This window comes from Channa argus, chromosome 15, assembly GCF_033026475.1.
Source record: "Channa argus isolate prfri chromosome 15, Channa argus male v1.0, whole genome shotgun sequence".
Classification (NCBI taxonomy): Eukaryota; Metazoa; Chordata; class Actinopteri; order Anabantiformes; family Channidae; genus Channa; species Channa argus.
Genome location: NC_090211.1, coordinates 6,538,516 through 6,560,277, shown reverse-complemented (window position 1 = coordinate 6,560,277; position 21,762 = coordinate 6,538,516). Strand labels below are relative to the sequence as shown.

Below are 21,762 nucleotides of genomic sequence, written 5' to 3'. Positions count from 1 at the left end.
AAGTTGTCTTTTCAGGATCAAACTGATTAACGTATTATTTTACACATATTTACAACTGGAAGCTGCCTACTACAACAACAGTCTAACCTGCAGCCTCTGAAAACTTAGGTCACCCAGTGGTTAGAATCTCCTTATTTACCCCGATAAACTGGGCTCTAAAGTTCAGTATTTACTTTCTTTCTTCAAGTCCTGTGGGATATATGTGGCTCTTCAGCTGATAAATGCTCCACTGTGTTCTCCAGCTGGTCAATAGAGCAGTGAGACTGAACCAACAGAGTGACATTGTTGGCCAGACAACAAAAAGGATCTGACTGAAGGCCATGAAACTCTCTGATCAATAGTGATAAGACCCCTTGATAATCAACCATAACATTTGACATGTATATTTGGGAATTTTTGTTTTAATTAATTCTGCTGCTAAACTGGGCGAAATGGTTCTTCATTTCAAAACACAAATCATAATATTTGGGGGATATAGTGGGGTGGTGTGTCCGGCTGAAGAGTTTTTGACAACAATTGAGGTCTATGGCACAGACAAACTGATCCCATTTAAAGGCTGACTCTAAGTAGAAGCAATTGATTGTTGGTTGTAGTGTTTGTGTGATGATAATTGAAAATAGTATAAATCCATAAAATGAACAAAGTTACCCTTTAAACTTTAACAACATATGTTACATCATTAATGATATTTTGGCCTTGACACATTGTAGTTCTCCTGAAAGGTCATGAATCTACTTATGTTTTCATAGAAGTTTGCCATACCAGATTCTGTGAACTATTTCACTGTAGCATCCCTAAAAGGAGCTTTGATCTAATACCAGATAGTTCACAAGCCAAATAAAACTTCTAATAGGCAATAACAATTTTTTTTTTATTTTGTCCACAGTGCCTTTATTTATTTATTTTATTATTATTTATTATAATTTACCATTATTCAATTGTTTTTATTCTTTTATTAGTAGTTTGTATTTGTTAATCAACTACTACTAATCCACTATTAAAGGTGGGCATTAGCTTCTAACATCTGTAATAGATTTAAGATCTATGCATTGTTTCTGTACACAATTTAAAAAGGTTCAGAAATTGGGACTAATTGCATCATTATTTTGTCTAGGAGGTAAAGCTCATATGATGATGTTCTAGTACAATGATACAGACACCAGACTATGACTTTCTAAGCTCTTATTTTAGGATTATTTTGCCTGAAAAGGCTAATATCAGTAATACTTTATTATTCTGAAAATCAGGAGAGTAACACTGCTGTGCTCTTTCTCCACACGGGGTTTCTCTCTTTCCCTTCTTCCCATTCTGCTTTTGAAGGGTAACCTCTGTGGAATGCGCTTCGTTAATCTCTCTTGACATTTCTTTCTCTACCTTTGCTGCGTATGTCTCCTGCTTGTTCAGTCAATTGAGCCAAAGGAGTGAGGCCAAGGCAAACATTTGAATTTGAAACCTTTCTCTCTCATTGCTGACCAAAGCCAAAAAGGGCACAAATTCCTCATATGCATTTTTTTGAATATGTGTTTTGATGCTACAGTAGATACTGCACAGTTGTCTGTTTAGACTTAGAGACAGATACATCTTATGCAGTTTCTGAGGAATGCACCACTTAAGTGGTTTTGTTTCTACAGGAGTTTGATGTTGGAGGACTGCTGAATACATTAAATCACTTAAGCGTGTCTACAACCGTAAGCTATGGCAACAGCAGACGTGTTAACTAGGGACTGGGGCCAACACAGCCTCCTCTCTATCTGAGCGTAATGCCAATATGTGGTAACATACTCCCACATGCTCATACTTAGTTAATACAGGCTGCTGTCCTCTGAAGATGTCAGTCATATGTGAATTTACAAGCTCATGTTACTGTGTGTGTTAGTTACTATGTAACTGTATACACGCTAATCCATTACTTAGCAGGTTGCAGTTTTAGAGACGTCTTTCACTAGAGGCAAAATGTTTGAGCAAAACATCAATATCAAAAGCTGGAGAACTGCAGAATTGTTCTCATAATACATCTATGTACTAGTTTGAGATTTATAGAAGACAAAATATAGTTTGTCCTTATTGTAAAAAGTGTACTTGTTGCCAGATGGAAAGAGAAGCTCTATATCAACAACACACAAACAGTGTGCAACATCAAGCTGAAACATGTATTTCTTAGTGCTTATATTATATATTTTTTAAATTAAAAAAAAAAAGTTAAATCAAATGGCATAAAGGGGCATTCCAACAATTTTGCACATTAAGATTAGTTTAGTCATTATGGGGTGTACTATGCAAGCTGGAAAAATATCTTTGATTCTCATTAAGCAATGTCCTAAGCCCATTTGAGTATAGAACTAGAAAGAGTTTACATAGAGTTTAATGATGAATTAATTCATTAATTAACTTATTAACTAAAAAGGATTTTTTTTTCTCCACCCAAAATTATTGTTTATTTGTTAATTTTATTTTCATTCCTATTTGTATTTTCTATTTATATTATATATACATAAAAATGGGGACTATTGCCAGTGCAGTAAAAAAAAGATTTATATTCAGACAATCTATTTATAAACCTGAGTGTGTGGATGAGTATCAGTGCCTGTTATTGGCACTTGGCTGGCATCCATGCTGGGGACAGAGCGTGACTGATGGAGTTTCTCCATTTTATGATGAGGATGGAGAGTGATGCTGTCGGCAGAATTGGGGTACACTTAAGCCTCTGCCCTCCCTGTCACTTGAGTTAATTTGACAGTCTTGAAGATCTGATTTAAACCTGTACCATTTACTGAATAGAGCATCACCGCCTGTAGGGGGAGAAAGTTAATCAAACAGTAGGTTGGCAAGCAGATTAGCAATAACCAACATCAGAAGACAGATATTTCAATAATTCCAGTCAAAGACAATGTTGTAATTGTCATGTTACAATTAGTAACACCACAAAATTGCTTTGAATATTTCTCTGAAGTCTCACCACAGATTAGCTTTCTGTAATATACATTTTAATAGACTTTAAAAATTAGGTCTAAGGATTCACTTGCTTCATGGGGATTTATTTATTTATTTATTTAATCTGTTGTAAGGCACCTGAATTAAGAACACATTCTGCTTTATTGACACACTGACCAAAGGCATTAAAACATTTCAGAAGATTTTTATATTTATAATCACAGAAACTGTTTTGGCTGGTTTTAGGCATGGTGTGCTGTAAGGAAGAGACTTCAAGTATCCATTGATTTGGATTGACATCTTGATTTTCATCTTGTCAGTGGCTCATGGCTCATCACTTATAAAAGAAATTGTCCGAGGGCTGGTTATTCTCCATGATGGATATGTGAGCTTAAACTACAGTGACCATGAATGGAAAAGGAGAGGCATTTGCATATTTGGTGACCTACTTTTTGTTTCCAGCTGCTGAGCCTTAGCTAGTATGGTAAAAAATTTAATATTTTTAATATTTAAATACTTTTTTTTCTCATGAACATGAACTTGTAAGAGGCTTTAAATAAACTTTACAAGATAATGGTGTAACATCCTATTCCAGCCTGTCTCTTCTACCCAGTGTGGATGAGCAGTTTTGTCTGATAACATATCCTTAGTAAGATTTCATTATTTGTTTTGATTGATAATTGAGATTATTGTACTTTACTCTGTGGCCAATTAAGTGAGCAAGGGAAAGCAAAAATACCCCCCCCCCAAAACATTGTGTTCTGTGTTTTTTCAAATTTGACATTCTTAAAGTAAAAGGACTTCCAGGACTTACGGATACAAACTGATAATGGCCAACCAACCGGACATAGTAGTGGTGGACAAACAGAAGAACAAGGTCATAGTGATAGAAGTAGCAATCCCAAGTGATAGCAATATAGGTACAAAGAGCCAAAGAAATAGAAAAGATGTGGAAGATGAAGGCACAAGTGGTGTCCGTGTTAATAGGAGAATTGGGGACTTTAACTCCAGCAGATTCCAGGAACAACATCTGGGATCTGTGCTGAAGAGTGCAGTCCTAGGACCAGCTAAGCTACTCTGCAAGACCCTCAAGCTCCTGGGCCTCTGTTAGAGGAACCAAGCTTGAAGGAAGGAAAAAAGACTGAAAGGAGGAGAAGAGTAGGGAATTATTATTTATTTTATATATATATATACTTTAATCTAATATTTGATTTTTTGTGGAAAACTTTTTCCTCTTTGGATTAAAACCATTACTTAAAAAACTTCTAATACAGTATGTTTTATGTACATTCACTGCTTTTGTCAGATAAATATTTTTCTCGGAAGTACCGAGGTTTATGGCCTTAGTAGTGAAATATACAAGTTGAAGTACATAAAAAAACAATTATATTTAGTGACCTTCTTTGGTTTGTTTGTTATGTGATTAAAGTATGAACACAAAACAATAAGTATGTAATATACTATTCTTTCAATTTTCTAAAATTTAGTCTTGATCTCAGCAGCATACATTAAACTCTACAGAGACCTTTCAAACATTAATAATGTTTCTCACCCAGAGATAGTTTAATAAACCTTTAAACGTGCTGACATTCTCCTGTCATTTAATCTGTGTACAGGCTGATATGGTCATACTTTAAGCCAGTTGGGACTGAGGAAGGAGGAATTGGATCTCCATGCCTCTGGAGGGAATGTGAGGGATCGGGTGCCTGCATTAACATTGGGTTATACTGTAGTGATGACGATAAAAATTATGACTTGTTTTGATTCCAATGGGCCAGTCTTTCTCTCCCCCTCTTCTCTCTGCCACACCTGGTGGTGACGATTTATGGATGAACAAGGGAGGAGAAAGGCAATGATTTGGCAATAAGGTCAGAAGAGAAATAAAAAGGGATGCGAAACTGAAGATTAGATTGTATAGCATTGCTCTAAACTTTCCTGATGATTTTTATTAATTGTTATTATGTGAATAAAGCAACCTCAACATAAGAAAACAATCGCATAATGAAACTCTAATTTAGAAATGAGGAATCTGTGGTGTTCGGTAAACAAAGGCAGCTTTAAATACCGTATTAAGCTGTCATCTACTTCAGCTTTCCATTCATTTCCTTTTGTCTTCCAGCTCGCATCAACAAAGCCTGCGCTCCAAATAGGCCAAGGCCTCTCTCAAATCACAGAGGAAGCTTTTAGAATAAGGGATAAAGTCTGGATGTGTATCTTCTGAACAACTCACAGCTGGTGCTGTGATTAGAGAGGCTTTATTAATGATATATCAGGGTTAAGTTAACTTTTTACTCTCTCTTTGAAGGACCTCGGGGCACAGTCGCTTGACTCTGCATCTGTCTGTAATCCATCAAGCTATGGGTGCATACCTGTGGGAACTTGATGATGGCCTTGGTATGAGGTAATGCTATACTGGACCAGTTGTCAGACGTGTGGTTTGGACATGGGGGGGGGGGTTACAGTATGTTAACGTCGTTCGAGGCTTTAACCTATAGGGGGTGACAGGGGGATTTCAACTACATTAAATAACTGCTACTTTGCCAAAACAAGAAGGTTTACTGGTGGATGTCCAGTAAGAAAGGGTCAGTCACACAAATAGACTTGAAGTACTGTATCAGTTAGCTCTAATTAATTGTGAGACTTCATATAGCTCTCTAACTTCATATGCTGTGCAGAGCTCTTAATCAGACTAATTTATCATGAATTATAGGTAAATTAAAATTTGTTTCTCAGTAAAAGCATGACAAAACTACTGTTTGAAACTAAAAAGGTGTTCTCTGCACGTTATCCAGTGATATGCAGGAGAATCCGGGGCTTGTCACATCAAGGACACACTGATGTACATAGTTTCTGTGTTTACTGTTGGAAACAATTTGATTTAACACAATTGCGTCTTCAGCAGAGTCTTTTAACACCGATGAAGAAAGTTAGTCAAAACATTAGGCCAGATTGTTTGCACCAGTAAAAGCTGCAAAAAACTGTGCCACACCACTCAACACTATTCACTCCATCAGAAAATATTCACTTTTAATGGCAAAATCAGTAAAGTGTGTAACAATATAAAAAACATCCATTACGCTAACAGCACACTGCAACCCTGTAGCAGAGCTGAGATACTGTGGTTTCTTAATGTGGCAGTCAGTAAGGCTCAGGAAAATGTCTTTGGTCAAACAAAAACATCAGGTGATGTCCTCACATCTGTATTTCCAAAAGGTTACTGCAGTCTTTTACCACTTTTTCCATTTTTTTAAGTTGCTCCACATCCTTACTAAAAAAGCATTAATTATTTGTCATATTTCCCAATGTTTGTCATGTAGTGTGACATTGGTTACTATGAAAACATGGGCCAACTAGTGCAGAGTTAATCCTGAACACACACAATTTATAATGTCATAAGCAATGTGATTTTATGTTACTGGACGTTTTTGGTTACAGCCTTCAGTGAAATTTCACAGTTAAATGTCCTAAAGGTAATCACTTACTGGAGTGAATACAGCTGAATGTTTTGCTTCAGTTGCTCAGTCAGCCATGTTTTTTGTCTCGACAATTGTCTTAATTTATCCAGAATTCAAAGCAATGTGTCGACTAATATAATCAAGACAAATCAAGCTGTGTGCAATGAATCAAATCAGATGTTTGTCTTTGTGAAACTGGTCCCTGCTCTGCCCTGTCCTGTAAGAGGAGGGAGGCATGTTTGCATACCGATGATGGCCTCTGGCAGTATTACTGGTAATTAAAAATTGGGTTGTTATTTCGGCACATGCTCAGCAATGGAACAGCTCCAGTGAACCCTGGCACTCTACAACTATCAGCATCAACATTTGGTGGTCTAATTATTCTATAACTGACTCATTCAAGTGCCCACTGGTTCATCAGACAAAGCAAGTCAACAATCCATAGCTGTGAGTAACAATGGCAGCTTGTTTTTTTTTTTTTTTTTTACATAGGTCAACTAGGGGCTAACCAAGTGAGCCCACCCATCACTTCTCAGAGGTACTTTTCTCTATTCTTGATTTCACTAAGTCACAGCCACACCTCCAACACTTGACAACTATTCTTGTGGCTGTTTATTGGGATGCGTGCGTCTTTCAGATCCACTCAGCTTCAAATGAGCTGTGACCAGCTGATCGACAGGGGCAGAGTGGCTCCAAAGCTGAGAAAGGGTGATGAAGTTCAAGTGGGGGGCAACAGTTTGGTATGGGTGGAAACACAAGAACAAGAGGAGCCTGAGAGAAGGTAGTAATGTGGTGTTGGGAATAGGATATATGTGATGTCAACAGCCTGGATTGGTGGTACACTGGTAAGATATAATGAACTGCAGGGATGGAATTACTCTATGATGGAGAATAAAAAGGGGATGGGAAATGCTTCCCTGTAGGGGAAACATTTCATAGATATCTTTTATCACATGACCACAGTGGCATGGATCTCCATGGACTTTTAAGGAACCAGAAAAATAACAAAGTTTGCTAACAAAATTTGTTTTGGATTTTGGATCAGGTGGAGTTTGAAAAAAAAAACTATACTGTGGATAAAAGAGCTCACTGAATATATGCAATCAACCTATGACAGAGAAGGTGACACTTTGAATTAAATCACAAAAAATGAGAGCTCTGACTTTTTCACACAATCTTAGCAATATGTTGAGCTGGGAGATGGATGTCAGCAAAAGAGCCATAGAATGAAGTAGGCAATCATGGTCAGATAAATTAGGTGTCTGAGGTGCAGAGATATGGCCCAGGTAGTTACACCTGGCTTGGCAGAGGTACTGTACCTCTAACAAATCATCCAACTCATCTCTCAGCTTTCATCTGTTACCAGCTCCTTTTCCTCCTGCCTTCTTTGCCTTCTTTACTCATGCAAAGTTTCGTTTCTCAGGTTTCAAGCTACCAGCTGATTTATGCTGCTCAGACGATGCTGTTGACAAAAGCAGCAAAGTATGTTTTAGATCCTGTGACCTTACAGCATATATGCTACAGCCTGAACAGTTTAATGCCACATATCAAAGTACTGTAGAAGTCAGTTAATGTTTTAGTGCGGTGGCTAATAAATGTCATGCTAAAGTTATGTTAGAGTTATACTACACTCCTGTCATTACATACATGTAGTTAATGGTGCGACGAAAGGGTTTGTGGTCAATTATCAAGCAAGGAAATTACTGTCTTTCACAGTTTTTGTTTTTGAATTGGATTTACTGGGTGAAATTAACTTCACTAAATTTATCTATTTTATCATGGTTTTTACTTAATTTCTTCACAACCTTATATTGGACATTGTTGTGAATGTGCCAACATTTGCCCGTTCACAATTTTCTTTTTAGTTTCTTCAGCTCAATGATCCCACGGTATAAGAAATAGCCCGCAGTATAAGAACCATTGCCATCAGTGGCTCATCAGTGACATTAATTTGTTTTTTCTCCTTTCACATGTATTCTAATAGAAAAAATACAGAGAGACAGATAAAACCAAACATTTTAAATTAAAAATTAAGCCAGGGTGTAAAATGAAATCCATGTGATCTTTTTCAACCTCCATGTGGTAATGCATCAACATTTCTACTCATAATTGTAAGATAAAACAACACAAGGACACTAAAGGTAATCTACTTGGATTTCACTGATGAAATCCAAGCAGATACATGTTTAGCATACCTGATTCACATGACTTCAAATAGACATTTCTACTTCTAAAAATAAAATCACAATTCTGGCTTGGTTTCTCTGAAGCATCTTGGTATTACAACAGTGTTGCTTCACCTAACTAAAGTAAATAAATCACTTATGGTGTTATGAAAGTCAAACTGTGATGCTTCAAAATACAGTGATATGTGTACAGCTTATTTTTTCAAAATGTAAGGACTTTCAAGAATGAGTTCAAATTATAGGTTAAAAACTCCTTGTTTTTCTATTTCACACATCTGAAGAGTTTGTGGTTTCATCAGCTTCTACTTTTGTTTTTGATCAGTAACTTTTCCATTATAATCCCATGGGTTGGACCAGCTTACCTGGCTTCTGGGGCTCAGGCATGTCTGTGTCTGTTGATAGTGAATCCTCTGAAGGCGTCTTCCTAACTGCTTGTCTGTGGATCTGCCTGCATTTCCTTCTTCATCCCTTTTTATCACCTCAACACCCCCCTCTGACACACACACACACACACACACAGTACCAATGCCAGCTACTTCATCCTCCTCCCAACAAGGAACAAGGAAGGAAAAGAGTGACAGAATGGCTGTTACTTGAAACCTTGGCAGGAGCTGCAGAGCTTTGAGGCAGAGAGGGAAGACACCATGATGCGTAAAAGCAGTTCAGAGCCTTGAAGGAAAGTCCAGGCCTTGGAAAAACCTGCCATATTTTAACTCATAAGATGCTGTAGTCTTAACATTAACAAACTGACTGATGTTAATCAGCTCAGATATGATTGAGTGAGGGATAGGATTGAATCAAATTATCAGGAAGGAGGGAAGTTGCTAAGTGGTTGGTGGTCCAACATATAGATGTAGGTAGTTTTTGCAAGGTAGTTAATCTTTACGGGAAGGATTCACTGTAAAAAAAAAAAAAAAAAGAAATGATGCATCAAAATAGTCAGAGACCATGAGCCAACCAACTATATCCTTCAAGACGATTAGTAGAATGTCTATATTATGTGCTCGAGCTCGTGCACTGCTCTCTCCCGAATTGTCGGGGGGATTAAAAGCAAGTGAGTGGGCGTGTTGATGACATTTCTATCACATTAGACTGTTGTTGTAGTTGTAGCCTTTTTAAGATGCACAGCTCCAATGTGCTGTAATTAAAACACTGTTTCCAAGAGATTAGGTTTTATACCAAGTTGTGCATCCTGTACGCACGAATCAGGCCTGGGAAAAGACCAGATTTTCTCATGTGAGGATGCTTCTCACTCGGGCAATCTCCTGCTGTGTGTTACAGGTCTCAAAAGATTTTTTGGGTAGGCAGGTTTAGGCACCAAATCTCTCGGTTACTTTAAAGGAAGGATTGTGGTTTGGGTGAAAAGAGATATTTCATTAAGGTTAGAAAACATTTATTGTCAAATTTACATAAACGATTCAATAAAGATCTGGTTGTAAAACAAACAACACTGAAGCAAAAACAGGCAGCCAGGCCAAGAGGCAGGAATTGTGGCCACCAAATTCAGGCAAGGATCAGGAACCAGTTCAGGCTGTGCATTAACTACGGGGTGAAGCAAAGACAGCAACATGCAAGGTCAAAATTCAGGCAAAAAGAAAAGGAATGCAGGAAATGTCTAGCAGTCAATTTACAACCTGCCAAAGAGTGAGGAAGTCTACGCTGGTATATACAGTATATTATAGTAACTTAATGAGGAAATGGTGCACGGTGGGCAGGTGGGCACAAAAGGGTCAGGTGGTCAAACTGGCAGGAGAGAGAGGAGTTTCTGCAAGGCAGTTGGGTGTGGCAGGATCTAGGATGACAACAGAGCTTTATGGACACAGGCAGGCAGTGAGAGAAATGTGAGACTGTGACAGATTGGTTTGGAAGGGGAACAGAACAGCTGTAACCATATTAAAGTTTTTGTTGACTGCTCCATCCACATTGACCCTTGTATTTATACTGGATAAAGGAAAAATATGGTGCCTACTCGTTCCTATAAAAGTTACACAGTGGTGCAAACAATATCTTCAACATTCTGGATTCCACTCACAAAAATATGTGGATAATCCTTCTGGGACAGTGTCTGTAACGTGATTAACACAGAAGTTGCAGTACTGGGGTTTGGCCGCTGTTTAAGTTCCACATAAATGTTTTTACACTGAGGATTTGTTTACATACACAAGATTTGCTTTATATTAATTCCAAAACACAATCTACATTCATCCCACATAAGCAAAGTTTGTGCATATATGAGTAGTAGAACCACAGCTGTGGCCTTTCTCCTTCTTCCACTGATTTTAGATGGCAATGCAAACCATATTTTGTGAGTGTGAAATTATGCATTTAAGCAGCTTTTCACTTTGTATTTGTTCATCTGTATACAGTCAGTCCTTTTTTTAATTCTGTTCTCATTATATTGCTGCACAAATTGGACTGGCAGCTATAACCTCAGCTATAACAAAAAGCATTCTTTAGGACTTTAAAGATTTTAGAGAGAACTTAAGTCAGAATTAGGGGCAAAGACTGAAGAACAGCTATTTGAGGTAAGTGCAACTTGAGATTTATATGTTTGAGGGGAATAAAATACCCTCGAGTAAGATTATGGAGGGCTGTTTGAATAGGACATAAAAGGTCCCTGAGTCTACTGTATATTCTAACTTTGCATTACTTTAAAGCAGAATTATCTTTAATACATCTTTTTGATGCCTTTACAGCTCATCAGTGGCGATTTATACTGTGGCTAATGTCTTTGAAAGGGAAGGAATTATCCAGATATTGTGGAATTAAAGTGGATATAGGTGCCCTGCATGATCCAATGATTCGCTGTACAGGATGACACCACAGTTATTTAAGGGTGGCCTTAGTTAAGCCTCACTGTAGTATACATTAAGTCAGCTGAAGCAGTTCCTCTCTGCCTTTACAACAGCTTTCCCATGACTGCTGCACACAACATTAAATCTGTCAGTGGGCAGTATTTAGCAGCAACAATAAATAAATATGTTTAAATATGTTTGGGGGCAAAAATCAAGGAGGTGAGTTCCATGCAAACCTGACACATTTTACAACATGAGACCCAATTTTTATGGTTGTTTTGATGCTATGTTCCATCAAAGCACACAAATGAGGTTTTAGAGTGTGTTTTCTGCTTCAGTACTATAAAAAATGGAACTGAAAAACAACCTTTATGACTTAATAGACAATGACTTACTTGCTAGATATTATTATGCAGATCATTTGCAGAACAGAAAAAAAAATTTTAAATTGTATTCACTGTTTAAGGTTGCATTTACTGTAAAGACTTGATGTATACAAATGTATTTTTGCTGTGCCTGTAAGTGAAGAAGAATTTCCCATGCTTTGTGATGACTGATGAGTGGAAAATGTCATACAGACATTTCAGATAGATGACACTCTGTAGTGAGTGCTATATAGAACCTAAAGTGTGTCACATCATTCAGGATATTTATTTGGAGTTTATTTTTGTAAAGATACAATATAGACTACATAGCAAGATCAAGTTCTAATGAGCGCATGATGTAAAAACAACAATTTATTGTAAATGTCTGAATCTGTTATTGACATTTGTAAAATCTGAGATTACAGTGCTCGGGCTGATTTTTTTCAGTGATTGCTTCAAACTGTGGCATCATCATTACTCAACTCATGTAAACTTGGAACATGTTTCAAAATATTTTGGTGATTTTCTTTCTCATTTTTCATTATGCTCCATTTTTAACAGTGCACCAGCTGACAGGACATGACAATGTCTTCCTTCAAAGTGGTATTCTTGTGTTTCACATAAATATACATGCTTTCATATATGACTAAGAATAGTGAAGTGACACCATTGTTTAGGGCGGTGACAGAGAGTAATGGGATGTCCCAGAAAGGGGGAATAGATACTGTATGGGGCTGCATAGTTTCAAAGGCAGAGCCCGGGGGGAATCACATGTTTCGGTCACCATATGCTCAATACGCCCCCACCATCTTCAAACTAAACCGGAGCCCAGAGAAAGGCAGTTTCCTAAAACTTCTATCTCCCAGACAACTGTATGACTGATTTATTCTCCAAAACATGTTTTATCAGCCAGTCATCAGTGTCATTATGGAGTTTTGTCTCCCTTAACTTCCTCTCTTGCCCGTGTTTTTGACTTAATGCAGGAAGCTCCTGGGATAACCAAATAGATTCGATTTTTTGTAAGCAATCAAATGTGATTCCTGCAAATGTCAGGACACAAATTATTCTGGGTGAAGTGTGACACCTTCCAACTAAGTAACTTTGTCAAGTGTTTCGTAAAAGCGTGAACAAAACAGGATGAAAAAAATCTATGTGTCCCAAAGTACATTAAGTCTTGACTTTTTGATATTCTAAACTTTAAAGGATTAACACTGAGTTCAAAACTCATTTTTAGCACTTTGATGCTGAAATGTTGAAGTTTAAAATGATGGATGTCTTTCACTTGTATCCACAGGGGTTTTATTGCATGTCAGCAGAACTCTTCAGCCAGGAATAAGCACTGAGAAATAAATCACATCAATCACATTTGGCAGAAACCTGCTGCTGTTTGTCTTTTCTGTCTTACTTTACTTTTTACATTTTCAGCTCTTCTGGACATAACTCTAGTCTGTGAAATCATATTTATCCCTATAGTTGATGTTTGGACTGTTTAACAGGGTGTTGGCAACTGCAGACCTAGTTATATTTCTAAGTGAGGATCCAGTGCAGGCAGGCTTAGAGAAAAACAGCGATATATTAATCTGATCTGGAGGTTCAACATATTAAACCCATGCTTGCTGAAACAGGCTTGAGGCACTGACAATTAACAAGGCGGGGTTCTATGTACCTGTATTGGGTGCATTCACATGTAAAATCAGATTCTCAGATTCTCAATTCTCTACAAAAAGCGTATTGATCTGATCACATTTAGGTACCTCTTAATATTCATGTGATTGAACGTAAAAACTACTTCAAACAAATTGAATTCCAGCTCATATCTCTTCATTCAAAGATGTCAGAGCTGTTCCACTATATACATGTGCATTTAAAAGCATTTCTCAATGACAAATAGCAAATAAATGTGTTTTTTAAATCTTTTTCACATTTACTCAAAAGGAACAGCAGTGAAACAGCAACAAAGAGAGGGACAAATCCTGACGGGACCCAATTGTGATTACATGGCTAAAGCTATCATACCCCTCAATAGGAGGTCACTGCTTGTATTTGGGTACAGCAGATGTGTCTATGCTAAACAACATGGGCAATGTTGTGGAATAATATGCAAGGCATTATATAGCCACTCCAAGAAGTCACTGCACACTGATTTAAGACACGTTTCAATGCAGATGTGAGCAGTAGTCCATCAAAGCTGGATGTAGTCTATAGACAGAATATGGATGACATACATAAAGCCACTGATCTAGCTGTGGAATCAGCACAGCATTGGTCTTCTGCTTTGTGTGTTTCATTGCACATTAACTCCTTCAAAGGAGCATTTAGGTAAATAAAGCTTTGGCTGAGATGAAACACAGGATGCTGACTAAAGGATTTAAAAACATGTAGAACCCTTTTCATCACAGCACATAAATATTTATTATTCTGCTGATAAAATGGTACTTCTAGAGTCTATTAAAAGGGGGAGGAGTGTGAGGGAGGATTGGGCATTCTCTGGTCTGTTAGCAGCCTCTGCTGGCCCTAAATATGTTTTGCAAGTCAAGGTGGTAATGAATATTCACAACAAATATGCATTATATAAACTTCAAGGTACAGTACACCTTTTTCTATTGCTATGGAGTGTGAAATTGTGTGTTTGGAATATTGCATTTGGACTGACCAATATGAAACCTAAGAATTGATAATGCTCCAAAATATACATGCCCAAATACACAAAACACATAATATGTTTGGGCATTCAAGAATTCAGCTTGTCTTTTGGTAAATGATCTGTACTGTTACCTTATTTGCTAAAGTTAAAATAATAAAAAATGCTAATATAGAAACCAATGTTTTTATTTGACAAGAAAACTTAATTGCACAAGAAATTGGCACTGACACATTACAAGACATCATCACATTCAGAGCTGGTTCATTAGTTGCATTCTGTCAGCAGGCAAGGAAACTACTGTAAATACCAAAATGCTAAAAATATGAATTCAAAGATTAAAGATTATTCCTGTGCACAGTAGGTGACAACTGGCACAGCAGGTGACAACTGTGGCATGTTCAAAAACAGACAAAAGTAAAAAGTTCCTGTAATTTTAAAAGTTATGCATAAACAGCGTGAGCACAAGTAGGTCAACCCAGGCTCTGAATAGCTTAGTATGCAGAAACACACTTTATGTGTGTATGTGTGTACGTGTGTGTGGTGATGGTGGTGGTGGTGGGGGTATCTGGCTTTAAAGCTACCAATCATTTAGGTCAGGCAAAATGATAATAAAAGCCATCTCTCTACTTAAAGCAAATAAGTAAAACCTTTTTGCGATTATTTTAACTCCTAAATGAGTATGCTACAAAGAAAAGTAGGGAGGAAAGAAAGAAAAAAGAAACAAACAAACAAAAAAGCAGAAACACAGTGTACAGTGTTCAGTATGGATGCTTTAGTTTTGAAAAACACCGGAAATACTACTCTTGTTGAAGTAATTTCGGCAGTCTTCCGGTTTACATGCCTGTTAAAATGAGTCGTCTAGTATCGTTTAAAATTGCTGTGTTTTCGACTATTTTGTTCTTCATGCGCCTGAATTTTGTATCTTGTACCAACGGCAGAAGGGTACGTGTGAATTATTGCTATTAGTCTTAGTCCCAACATTTAACTGTGGTTAAGTGGAATCTGCGCCTGTTAGCATTAGCTGAATGGTTAGCATTAGCCTCTGTGACCGTATAAAAGCTACTAATGTTAAGTTATGTTTTCATTTTCAGGTTGGTGAAAATTTGGACACTGAGTTCAGTGGTTATTCCGTGCCTCTGGAACATTCATTTGAAGTTGGTGAGAAATGTTATTATAAATGTATTGCTGTTGTGTATAAAACGTTATTGCTAATGCTGGTAAGCATCCCTGTGCTAACGTCACTAGCGACAAAGCCACGAAGTGAGTAACCTACAATTGACGCCAAACTTCATTCAAAAAATTCCTTATTTTAATATGTTTTATGTGTCTACCAATCAGTTTACCAGGCCCAACGTAGGACGAGACGTTTTCTGAGCTGCCACTGTGTTCTAATAAATCCGGCGTGTAGAATATATATATATATATATATATATATATATATATATATATATATATATATATATATATATATATATATATATATATATATATATATATATATATATATATATAACATTTTTTACCCTGTTCTGCTTTATTATTTCCATCTTCTGATTTCAGCGTTTAGACAATTATTAAATAACGTATTACTAAAATGTATTTATACATATGTTTATCATTGATAGACGTTTGCCTGTTGGTCTGTAGTATTTAGATATTCTGAGTTGAGAGCTACTTCATGTTTTTATTTTACAACAAGGTATAACTAATATTGAGCTAGCATATGAACCTGTTTAGTCAACCTGCTGGATGGTCATTAAAACTAGTACGTGTAATTGTGTGGCGCTGCCTTTGATGTCCATGACTTCTTGTTTCAGATGATTTAGCAAAGTTTCAGGTTCGTGGATCACTGCTGTTGAAAGCTGGAAGGGAACCAGGTGTCTTACTAAGTCAGAACCAGCTTTCAGAGGAAGACCGAACCAAACTGAAGGTCAAATATGATAATATGGAAAGAGCTATGTAGAGTGATGAGTACTGTAGCAGTGAATTTTTATAACATCAATTAGCAGAAAACATAGTTTGTACAGAAGGATATGAGTGAATAACTGCATCTCTAACATGTGTCCAAAACATGGATGACTCTACAGGAAGTGGCTGCAGTGGATGGTCTGTACAGAATCCGAGTCCCTCGTGTTTTCCTTCAGGCAGACAGGCAGACCGAGCGGCAGATGGAAGGTTACCTTACAGCATTTGTCAGAGCGGTATGTTCTTCTCTAACCTTTACAAGCGAAAAACACACTTTGAAATTGCTTAGCTGAGACAGTAAGAAAACATGATGAGTTTTAGCAATGATTGAGAAGTCTACCTGCTCTCGGTACAATACAAGTGATAACTGGGGAAACGATTCTCTGAAATTTATTTCAAATATTAATAGGTCCTGGGTTTCCTTAGCCTGTAAATGTGCTGGTGGGCTTAGTAGTTTTCTCTCATTTGTGATTATATTAATATCCTATATTTTCTTTAGAATATGCAATATTTCTGTATTGTTTTAGATTTTAAATATTGTCACATATTTTTGTTTAGTTTTTTGCTGGTTTAAATTTGGATAGTGGGTTAATTTCACCTGGTCTTTTAAAGAGTATTTTCAACTAAGCCTACAGGCAGTGAATATGATTCTTTTGCAGCCTCAGCTATAAAGACCAGTTTTATGCTGGGTGTAGCAACATATACTAAACCTCAGTTAAATGAATTATGCCTGAGAATAAATTTGGTTTTAGACCTACTTGAAATCATATGTCCATTGTGTCATAATATTGACAGACTAACGTAGCTCTGTTGCTATACTTTGTCTTTTCAGTGTGCCATGGTTGAGTCCCATTTGAGCGATGTGATCACCCTCCACACTGATGTCTCTGGGTACATCATCGGTGTCTCCATAGTGACATTACCTGGGGCCTGTAGGGGCACTGAGGTTGAGGATGAAGTTGATCTTGAGGTTTTTAACACCACACTCAGTGTCATGGGTCCTGTCAATGCACCAGGGTATATATGGTTTTGTTATATTAAGAACATTTGTATGTTTTTTCTTTTCTTACTATCTCAAATAGTGGTAATATCTGTAGCTGTCTGTGCATTAGTAAAATCCTCTTGTGTATCCGAATGTGGGATTTTCTGCGATACTGTGTTTGTCTTGACTTAGCAGATTTACATAATTCCCCCATAGGTATTACAAGTCTGTCTGCACCTTTCTTCTATTCAGATACTGTTGCTGTTTTGGGGCTTGTTTGAATATTAATTGCCAACTTTTTTCCAGACCTGAGACAGCTCTGTTCCTTGAACGAATGGAACAGGAATCTGAGAAGAAAGCAAAGAATCCACAAGAGCAGAAATCATTCTTTGCTAAATATGTAAGTACTTATACTTCCACTTATACAACCCATGATCAGACTCTAGTTAAAGAGATGTTTTCTGCCTTGAACGAATGGGCTCTGCTATTTGTAATAGCCCAGATAGTTAAAGAATACAGGAAATTTGATATTTAGCTCCTTATTTGTTTGCTCCATCAGGTCCACCATAATGTTTCCATGCATGCAAGTGTTGAAATGCAGTTGCAAAAAAAGTAATGGCACTGTTTGCAGTTTCCTGGTTTTCAGCATACCTTGGTTATGAAATGTTACCTGATCTTTACCAATGTCCAAAATATCAACACAATATTTATAATTTGATAAAATGCAAACAGTCATATTTTTTTCATGTTTTATTGAAAACACGTATTAAACAAACAAAGTAACGGTGGAATGGGAACACCAGACTTCTGATGTCAGTAAACATCACCTGGAGATCACTGAGCATCAACTCAAGATCACTTCAAAGACACAATGCTCAGTTAGGTGAAACAATTCAGTTCAGTAATGTCAGGGTGGCTGTCTGCAAGCTGAACCTCAGAAGAATCTGACTGATGCAGCAGGACAATGGACCTAAACAGTGAAGTAAGTCTACTACAAAATGGCTTCAGGGCTACAATATCGGCCTTTAGAGTGCTCCAATCAGAGCCCAGACTTAAACCCAATAGAGATGCTTTGGAATGAACTCATAAGAGTAAGTCACACCAGACAGCCAAAGAATATGGCTGAGTTGAAGCAGTTCTCTAAAGAAGAATGGTCCAAAATTAGCCCTGACCATTGTGCAGGGCTGATCCACAGGTAATGTACAGGAAGTGCTTGCTTAATGTTATTGCTACCAATGCTGGTTCAACCAATTGTTGCCATTACTTTTTTAACTATCACTTTGTATGTTTAATGGGTGTGCTCCAAAAAGGCACAAAAGATCATGACTGTGTGTTATCAGCTTTGAAATACTTTGGTGAAGCTTGGATCGCATTTGATGAATGCAGAAAACCAGAAATTTGCAAACCCTGACCTTTCCTACTTTCTTCCATTTAAACATTTCATGAATGTTTAGAGCAGAAGAGTAGGGAAGTCTTTTAAAAAGTCTAAAGGTCTGCACATTGTTTGTTTTCATGTGCTGCAGCCAGTCCGCTGCAAGGGTGCTTTTACACCAGAAGTATTTTAGCATAAGGGATTTGCTGTTTTTTGTTTGTTTGTTTTTTCAGATTATATTTTGTTGTTTTTGAACTGCTGTTTGGACAAAAAAAACAGGTGTTTGAAGTTGTGAAAGTAATTTTTCACAATTTTAATCACTTAAGCACTTAATAAGGAAATCAGCAATTATGTTGATAATAAAATTAATTGTGGCAGATTAAGGTTGACTGCAACTGATGAACAGACTAAACTGGGGCTGTAAAAGAAGCATTTTGTTCCACTTGCAATTAATGAAACAATTGACCAAATGCAGCGACTAGGACACATACTAACAAAACTCTGTCAATAATTTCACGTAAATCTTTAATTTATGCTACAATCATATGTAGTCTTACACAGTCCTGTGGTTGGTTTACTTTGCTTTTACTCCATGATAGAACCACAACAGGTCAACTCCCACCACACTAGTTAGTTTAACAGTCTTCACACTTGTCTTTCCACTGAAACAAACCAGATTTCAAATGTAAATACAGACTAAGTTGAGACCCAGCTCTGTGTTTCTATGCTACAGTTTGATGCTGCTTTCTTGAACCTAAAAAGTCATTCAGGATTTTTCTTTTCACAATGTTCATTTTTGTTGTTTAATAACACATCTTTTAGAAGCAATAGTGAGATTTTGTTCTCATTTTGACCTGTCAGATTAAACACAGCTCTCCATTCCAGTTACATATTTGGAAAAATGTCCACACAGAATCCAGAGTCGTCTTATCACTTGCTTTGACTGAGCTCTTGTATGATTGCTCTGTCTTGTTTTGCACTATGCTGTATCTATCTTGCTGTGTCCAGTAACCTGTGTTGACTCAGTGCTGTGCTGTGTTCCAGTGGTATTTGATTCTGGGAGGAGCAATCTTCCTCATGGTCACCAATTCGGCACAGCCCCCAGCAGGGGGAGACAGAGAGCAGAGCTGATCCCACTGAAGTACTGTCTGCTTTCTTTTGGCTCAGTCTGTTCCCCTTCCTCCACTTCTGTCAAGTTTTGTTTTAAACTCCTAATTAGTGTGACTAACACCCACTCACTTATTCCTCTTATGACAATATTTGATGTTTCCAGGTCAAATGCCAAAAACAATTCAGACCGCTACAACATCAAATAAAGTAATTTTAATGATTCAAAAATTAATTCAAAAAACTGCAAAAAACAGAACACTTCCGCATCTTCCTATGCACTTAAATCTATTTTTTAAAAATATTTTAAAAATTCAATTTTGCTCTTTCTCGCACTTGCATCTCGTGAATTGTGAACACTTTAGATTTTTGCTGCCTTGTACCTAACTTGTAAGTCGCTCTGAATAAATGACTAAATGTAAATGTAATGAGCAAATACAAAATGGTCTGCAAAACCAGATATTTGAATTTAATAAATAATTGCAGCTTTTGTATTGTTTGGGTAAAGTTTGAGTATGTGTTTGGTGTTTGATGCTTAGGTTTCTTTTTTCTACAGTCTCTCACCCTGTTTTACTCTTTACCTTCTCTTCTCTTTTGTTCAGAAAAAAATGAAACTTATCTGGGATGACCAATCTGGAACTGTTGACGACATGCAGTGATCACTATAAAATTTGGTGTTTTGAAAACAAGGATATTGTATTTACTGTGTTTTTACTTGTCTTCACCAGTGGATGTACATCGTGCCTCTTGTTCTCTTCCTGATGATGTCTGGCGCTCAGGACCAATCGGGAGGAGGAGCTGGTGGTGGAGCAGCCAATGGAGGTGGCCGATAATCTCTCACCCCAACATATTTTATGTTTTTGTGGAGGTTTACCGAACAATAATTCTCTAGAGCAGTTTTAATCACTGTACATAATGCTATTTAAGAAGGATCAATGTCTGTCACACAGCTGAATTCTGTACATTTAGAGAAGAGATGTGCTCTGCAGATGACTGCATTTTATTACTAATGTGAAAATAAAGTATTTATTACTTACTAAAGTGTGTCTGTTTTATTCAAAGGCTAAGTTGTTACAGCAGTGGGCACTGGGTGTGGTTTTGTGTTATTAATCTGACTCTACAAAGCAGCTACTAACCAAATTAACTGAGTAAAATGCAATGTATAAAGCAGCAGAAAACATTCAATTAAAATACAGTACAAGTATTGGACAGAGTCCACAGCAGTTGAGTAAATATTTAAGGTAAGTTTTCACCATTTGTAATCCTATCCCAAACCATTTCAAATCCAAACCACCACTCTGGTTATTCTCACTAATGAGGGAAAGCAGAGCAGCGTTTTTTTTTTGGTTATTGTTTTTGTTTTTTCTGTATCAATTTGCCACATTTGAACTGAAAAGCCTCTCAGTACTGGTGGAAAGTATTGAAGTACAAGTACTCTGTACAAAATTTTCCCTGTATCTACTTAAGTACTAGATTTAATTATGGCTACTTTGACTTTTACTCCACTAGAGCAAATATCTATACTTTTTACTCCACTACATATCTAATCAAAGTTGTGTTACACGTTACAGTCATGTTACTTCACACAGTCCATAATAAACCACTTATTACATTTTCTCCTTCCGTGTTCTTATTTAAAAGAGTTATTTGACATATCATCAGAGTGAGCTGGTATGCAGTAATTTTACTCTTTGGCTTTCTGAATTTGAATTTGACATTGTCTATTATGAGTAATTTAGACTACTTCAGCTTCAACCCATCATTTATGTCTATTACCATTAATTACTTGATGTTCCCCCAAACATGAAGCAATAATGGTCCACAGAAAAGTACAGAAAGAAAATAGTCAAATATTTTTACTGCTAATACTTAAAGTAAAATATAAATCATGTACTTATTTACTTTTACTTAATTAGAAATTTCAGTGGGTACTTGTACTAGAGAACATTATCATTTGTTT

General features: G+C 36.9%; 2 protein-coding genes across 3 annotated transcripts in view; one reads left to right on the top strand and one right to left on the bottom strand.

The window, feature by feature from the left end:
• The window catches only part of mybpc2a (myosin binding protein Ca), a 49,854-nt gene extending 40,766 nt beyond the window's left edge, over positions 1 to 9,088 (bottom strand). The window contains exon 1 of the mRNA XM_067476368.1: positions 8,935 to 9,088. Coding sequence (XP_067332469.1) covers positions 8,935 to 8,956 — 22 coding nt within the window. The 5' untranslated portion in view covers positions 8,957 to 9,088. The remainder of the gene's footprint in view (positions 1 to 8,934) is intronic.
• Positions 9,089 to 15,162: 6,074 nt separating this feature from the next.
• Positions 15,163 to 20,843, top strand: emc10 (ER membrane protein complex subunit 10). Of its 2 annotated transcripts, XM_067478019.1 has the most exons (8): positions 15,163 to 15,318; positions 15,468 to 15,534; positions 16,194 to 16,306; positions 16,464 to 16,577; positions 17,174 to 17,358; positions 17,630 to 17,723; positions 19,740 to 19,836; positions 20,531 to 20,843. In XM_067478019.1, exons 1-7 carry the CDS (start codon positions 15,214 to 15,216, stop codon positions 19,824 to 19,826), a joined length of 765 nt encoding a protein of 254 aa, XP_067334120.1. In that variant the 5' UTR covers positions 15,163 to 15,213; the 3' UTR covers positions 19,827 to 19,836; positions 20,531 to 20,843. The 2 variants fall into 2 exon arrangements, with proteins under 2 accessions (XP_067334120.1, XP_067334119.1); XM_067478018.1 differs by lacking the exon at positions 19,740 to 19,836 and having other exon boundaries at positions 15,164 to 15,318.
• The last annotated feature ends 919 nt before the right edge of the window (positions 20,844 to 21,762 follow it).

Excerpts from the sequence above, each read along its gene's own strand:
- emc10 (XM_067478018.1), top strand. The coding sequence starts at position 15,214 with ATGCCTGTTAAAATGAGTCGTCTAGTATCGTTTAAAATTGCTGTGTTT. Across the intron at positions 15,535-16,193 it reads GGAACATTCATTTGAAGTTG|ATGATTTAGCAAAGTTTCAG; the intron begins GTGAGAAATGTT and ends TTCTTGTTTCAG. Across the intron at positions 16,578-17,173 it reads TTACAGCATTTGTCAGAGCG|TGTGCCATGGTTGAGTCCCA; the intron begins GTATGTTCTTCT and ends TTGTCTTTTCAG.